Source organism: Myripristis murdjan, chromosome 3 (genome assembly GCF_902150065.1).
Source record: "Myripristis murdjan chromosome 3, fMyrMur1.1, whole genome shotgun sequence".
NCBI classification, from domain to species: Eukaryota; Metazoa; Chordata; class Actinopteri; order Holocentriformes; family Holocentridae; genus Myripristis; species Myripristis murdjan.
The window spans coordinates 13803124-13809123 of NC_043982.1; the positions used below are offsets into that span (position 1 = coordinate 13803124).

A 6000-nucleotide genomic window follows, 5' to 3' on the forward strand; every position below is an offset into this window, starting at 1 on the left:
TATATTTTACAATCTCCATCTCTGGGAGCCACAGGTTTGGAAAGAGAAATTTACATCAGAGTAATGTCCTTTTTTCTGGCCTCTTAAGTCGACATAACCCTGTCTAATAACCGGCTAATAACCACCAGCCAATTAGGCAGCTCATGTTTGTGTTTTTATTTGTGTGCGTGTGTGCATGTACTGCGAAAGCCGATAACCCACAAAGCCTGAAATATGAGAAACCTCATCACCATATCATCCTGCTAGCACAGGAGAAACATAACTAATTACAGCTAGTCTAGCAAATGTACATGTTCAGGGTTACACTGCTTTCATGTGGTTCTTCTCTGCAGTGGAATCTGGGATTTAGAGTAAAACAGTCACTTAGCTTTGTTGACATTTTACTGCAAGAAGTGAATGCATAATTAGTGTTGCTATTTAGAAGGGTTCATTTAGATGCGTATGCCAAATCTCCTTCACAGGATGTTTGATATTGTAAAATTTTCTCTCAATCAGCCACCAGAATGCAGGTCACTGAGTTTAGTTTTGAGTGAGTTCCCTCCCCAGCTAATCCTCAGATCTGCGTGTATTGTACTTGAATGTGGAGTGACGTATAGTGACTCAGTGGTTTATAGATGGATCTTGCAGGATTACTGCGCAAGTTTGACGAATGAGTGCTGAGTGTTACCACAGCTGAGAAAGACCTGAGACTCTTTGCCTGTTTCTCCCTTTCTCCTGCTTCCTATTGCTCTGTCACTCTTTTGCCAACTCTTGCACGTTGTGTGTCTTTGTGTGTAAATACACTGCAGCAATATCATGTTGGAAAAATACTCTATTAAAAGTAAAAGTCCTGTAATCAAAATGTTACTCAAGTCTCGGGTACAGTAACAGGCAATAAAAAGTCCTATCAAACGTGAAAATATTTGATCTGAAGAATTGTCCCTTTCAGAGAGTTAAATTCCATTAAAGGCCTTAAACTGGAAAAGGTATTTTAATTATGTGGGTGGTTCAAGGTCTAACTATTCTACTAATAACTACTATGGGTAGTTGAAGCTCTTAACCAATTTTATGATTTTATTGTACGTTTTGCATGTAAAACCTTATTCTGCAAAGTACTTTGTAACTGCAGTCATGAGATAAAAGTGGTGAAGTGAAAAGTAGAATATTTCTTTCTGAAATGTAGGGGAGTAAAAGTATGAAGTTGCACCAACTGGAAACACCAGTTGGTGCAGAGTCTCAAAATGCCAGAGTCTCCAAATTGCACAAAATCACACAGTACTTAAGGTAAATGTACTTTCCATCTCCATCTGTACAACAGGTTACATTATAATCAATAGACTTTAATGTTAATGTTATGTTTTATGTTAAAAACTGATAGAGATTGTAACATGAATCAATAAGCAAAGCAGGACAAATCATGTTTATAAAGGCAGCGCATTTGGCAGCAACATGCATCTTCACTGTAAATATTCCTTCAATCCAAATTTACAAGTGTGAGCCTTCAGTGTGAGAGTTGAATACAATTGGTTAGAAGGTACAATTCCAGACACTATTAACCTGTGGATACCTGACATATGTTTGATAGTGATGGGTAAGTAGTTACATGATGGAACCCCATTCTGCCCAAATCCCTCTCTGGTGCTGGCACTTTTCTCATTTCAGAGCTTGGATGTCGAAGATGACTTTTCCCTCGTAGGGGTCGTAGAAGTTTTGATAGCTGATCTTGTCGGAAACGACTCTGCACTGGATCTTGGCTTTCTTCTTCCCGATCAGGCTGAACCGAACCGCCACCAACGGGTTCACGTAGGTGGGCTAAACACAGACGGAGAGAATGAATGCACACCATTACTTTAGTGTGTTTCTCTTATATAGAAGGACATGAAAAATACATAATTTGAATCATCTGATGTCTATGTTGGCACAAATGATGGTGGACATTGTAATGCACGTCTCATAAACGTACATGTCATCTTTTGACATTTGCTTGCAAAACAGTTCAACAGTTTCAACACTTTTGCAAAATCAGTATACATTGTCATCTTCATTTATTGCTTTTTATTTTTTCCCATTTTATTTTTGACAGTGGAGAATTATGTGCTTTTTGTTTCTCTATCATGCAACCAAACAGAATAGGTTAGCAATAAAAAACAAAAACAAAAAAAGATTTGAAAGAAAGATCAACACTGCAATCAAAAAATTAGTAAAGCAAATAAATCAAACAACTTTTCTTTGCAAATCCAAACGTTTTGCTTGTTGAGCTGAATCTTGTGGCTGGGATGGCAAATGAAAATTTTTGGATTTGCAAACACAACTTGGATAGTTTTGCTGTCAAATCCATTTTTGATTGCAAACCTATTCTCTTAGATTGCAAAAGCACCCAACTCAAAATCAGTTGCTTGACTCTTACAAAGAGGGTATTTTAATGGCTTAAAACATATTTTTATGTATGACAACTTTCAGCTGAGGGTCTTGTTGCTACTTTGTTGCTTACCTGTGCCAGCCTGCCGTAGTAAGGGAAATAAGATAGGTCCATTATTCCGTTCTCTGGGAAATACTCAATTTTTGCCACATTTTCATGTCCCTCCTATACACAGAGAGTCACAGAATATCAGCATATTTGTGAAACCTTATTTATTTATTTATTTTTTGATGCAAGCTATTGAAATGATTGTTTGCAGTTGCTGCTCACCAGCATGGTGCAGTTGACATATGGGGGATGGTCAGTCTGATTGGAGGGAAGAAAATCAATGATCTGGAGAGACACAACAAAAATTTTTTGTCTATTTACATACATGACCTGAAAACATATCCCACAAAAGTGAGGTCCAACATTTTAAACTGCACTGTTGATCAGGATTCACAGCTCTGAACGTACCCTGTTCATCTTAATGATGACGCAAGGCATGGTGCAGTTGTAGCCGAATGTTGGGTCCTCAAGTCCCGAGCAGGGTCCCAGCATGCTCTGGGTGAAGGGGCAGGCCCACTTGGTGTGATCAGGGGCAGAAAAGGTCTTCTGGATGAAATACTTCCCCTTGGTGCAGTTGTGGTGATTACATTCCAGCTGCTTGGTGTCGTTGTATGCTGAAGGACAGAGGTGGCAGGAAGAAAGAGAGACAGGAGAGATTTTTGAGAGAAGTTTTTGGAGTGTGGACAGCGTTTTGGAGTCTAGAGTCTGGGCCCTGTCTTGCTAAGCAATACTGATAAATGCCAAATGGTTTCAGTAAAGACTAACGCTTCAGGAAGTCATGAAGGCAGTTGGACATCTTCTTCCAGCTGGCCTTGTCCGATGTGTTGTAGATGATTTCAAGAATCTCCTCTCCGTAGGTGTCCGGCCACGCCATCACCCCTGAGTGGACAGGCAGACAGAGAGCTTGTTAATTAAGAGGTATATTGACATCTAATACAAGTCACTGCCTTAAGTCTGTGTTGCTGTGTTGTTACCCGGAGACTTGAGCCGGTCTTGATAGTCCGGGGCGTAAGGGCTCAACGTGTACATGAGCACCCAGATGGACAGAGAAAAGAGTCCTGTCATGACCACGTAGAAGGCCACATAATATAGACTGATGTACACTGTCAGGGAGAGAGAAGGGTATATGTTTGGTACTGAAGGGTAGCTGTTACATGATTATTTGACATTGAAGTGTCCCTTTCTGCCCTAGCATCTCCGTGGTACTGTAATATTTGTTTTAGAGCCTTGCGGTAGAAGGTGACCTTTCCCTTGTGTATCGTGGAGGGTTTCACAGCTGATCAAATGGACCGATGTACACTATAAAACAGATGGCACATTTATCCCTTTAAATGCTTCCTGTAGTTACAGTATATACAGTAGCAGGGCAGTTATGCGTCATTGTAGACACTCATGCCAGAGAGTATGTGCAATTTTACGTGCTTTATTTTGACCTAAAAGAACCATTAAGGAAAAACTCCTCATTTACAGTTGTGTCAAGTACAGCTAAAACATGAAAGAACAATATATATCTATAACAAACAAAAATGGTAAAATACAGAATAGCACATAATGTAAAAATGAAAACAACAATTAAGACACTCAAGTAGTTTGGGCTGACCATGAATGTGGTAGAAAAGGTGTATGTGTACGCTGCCAGAGGTCAAGGTGTCCTCTGTCGAGGTGAGCTCAATTCATTCTGATTGCAAGATCAAACAGAGGGGAAGGAGTCTCACAAGCCACAGCTTATCACACCACTCCGCTTATCTCTCTGTCCACAAACCGAAAACACAAGAATACTGTGGTGACAGAAAAAGGACAGGAAAAGTCGTACAGTGTGGTGCGCCCACGAGAGTGAACACACAGAGCTCACGTGTCCGTGTGTGTGTGTGTATGTGTGTATTTGTTAGCGTGAACAAACCCTTGCTTCTGTGTGGTGCATTATGGAAATAGGTCCCTTTTAAAGTCATAAGACAAAATAAATGTAGCAGTTAATCATGATCCACACATCCCATTGCACTACAAATTAAATCAAACCTGCACAGAATGAATATAGTGATACTCCTGCTGCATATCTCTGGTTATTCCACTCCTAGACTTTTTTTTTTTTTTTTTTTTTTTTTTTTTTTAAATATGTCACATTGCAGAAAGTCAAGTTTGTTTATGTAGATAGCCCGTCATCAAAAACTATGATCTACCGCAATCGACCAAAAAACAAAATCATGCAATGTAGTATGCCCACAAAATAAAAACAGAGGGAACCAAAACAAAGCACAGGTCCAAACCTACCTAACTAGCCTAACCAGCAGCACCAACCTCAGACCCCCAGAAAAGACTGGGAACAACTCCTGATTCACCAGAAGAAAGTTAACAGAAATTAATCAGAGTATAATTTTTCAAGTGTTCACTTGCAGAAATTGGGCAAACATTGGTCTTTTCTGATATTTTAACCTCTTAAACTGTGGCACTCAGCACAAATGCATGCTGCACGGCCAAACTGTTCAGATCCACCGAAATTTATTTTATTTTATTTCTTGTAGAGATTCCAAAGATGCCAAATATGTCCTGCTGGAGTGTGTATATACAATGATGCAAAAGACTATATTTTCTATTTAATATGATGCTGCAGCCATAAATGGCACGTTGGGATTTTATATTTCATTCAGTTTAAGTGTGATGTAGCGTCAATGAAGTGCTGCTGTCAGCAGATACAGAATATCTATGTGATATTGTATGTGTATGTACGTATGTGACATTATATGAACAAATAATGTTTTTCTAATGTTTGTTTTCTAATGTTGCAGCTAGTTAAGGAGAAATTTAAGGTGGGAAAATCAGGTGTTAATGGGTTCATTCATATTTTGAAGATTCATTTAATGTAGCCCAAGAGAGATAAATCAAGTCTCAAAAGTACTATTTTGAGAAAGCCTTCTTGTATCCCTACCCCATTTCTCAGGTGTTCTTCCCATTAACGTTCCATTCTCTGAGTTCCAGACGAAACGTCCAAAGTCTTCGCAGCGCTGGCCACAAGTCCTCTTCTCCTTCAAGGTGGCCATGTTGAACTTTTATGCTGATCAAGAGCCACGGCACGGTTCCTCTATTCTCTCTGTCTTCTTCTCAGCTTTATGCACTTCTTCACCTCTGTTCAAACAACAAATGGTGTTATTTGTTTCTGTTGCTCCCCTCGCTCCTGTACCTCCTCACAGTTTTTGAGGTGTTCTCAGTTTTGTGCTCTTGCTGTGCACCCTATCTCATTCTCATTGACTCTAAATGCCCAAACTCACTCCCTGGCCCTCACCCTGGAGTGTGATGCCAGTGTTATCTCTTAATTGGTATTTATAAGGCCAAGATAAGGTGGGCATGTCGCGGGTGTGAACACTAAGGTTGGCCAGCATGAAAGCATGTAAATTTCCTCCTTCAGCACCAATGTCCTTTAATCTTTCAGGGAGACTCAGGATCACCTTGAGTACCCAAATTAACTCATGATGACGATGATGATGATGCTGTACCATGAATACAAAAGACATCATGGTTACTAATGATAACAGAGGAGGCCAAATACCTGATGTGAACAG

General features: G+C 39.8%; 1 protein-coding gene across 1 annotated transcript; it reads right to left on the reverse strand.

Moving 5' to 3' along the window:
- Positions 1 to 1356: 1356 nt before the first annotated feature.
- On the reverse strand, positions 1357 to 5662 carry LOC115380062 (potassium-transporting ATPase subunit beta). Its single transcript, XM_030081115.1, has 7 exons — positions 5370 to 5662; positions 3421 to 3549; positions 3212 to 3325; positions 2855 to 3060; positions 2669 to 2731; positions 2471 to 2563; positions 1357 to 1791 (listed from the first exon to the last, which is right to left on the reverse strand). The coding sequence occupies exons 1-7, from the start codon at positions 5479 to 5481 to the stop codon at positions 1633 to 1635; spliced, it is 876 nt and encodes a 291-aa protein (XP_029936975.1). The 5' UTR covers positions 5482 to 5662; the 3' UTR covers positions 1357 to 1632.
- Between the last annotated feature and the right edge of the window lie 338 nt (positions 5663 to 6000).

Coding starts and splice junctions, on each gene's coding strand:
- LOC115380062 (XM_030081115.1), bottom strand. CDS start 5,481: ATGGCCACCTTGAAGGAGAAGAGGACTTGTGGCCAGCGCTGCGAAGAC. Junction 3,326..3,420: donor AGACCGGCTCAAGTCTCCGG/GTAACAACACAG, acceptor CTGTCCACTCAG/GGGTGATGGCGTGGCCGGAC. Junction 2,564..2,668: donor ATGTCAACTGCACCATGCTG/GTGAGCAGCAAC, acceptor CTCTGTGTATAG/GAGGGACATGAAAATGTGGC.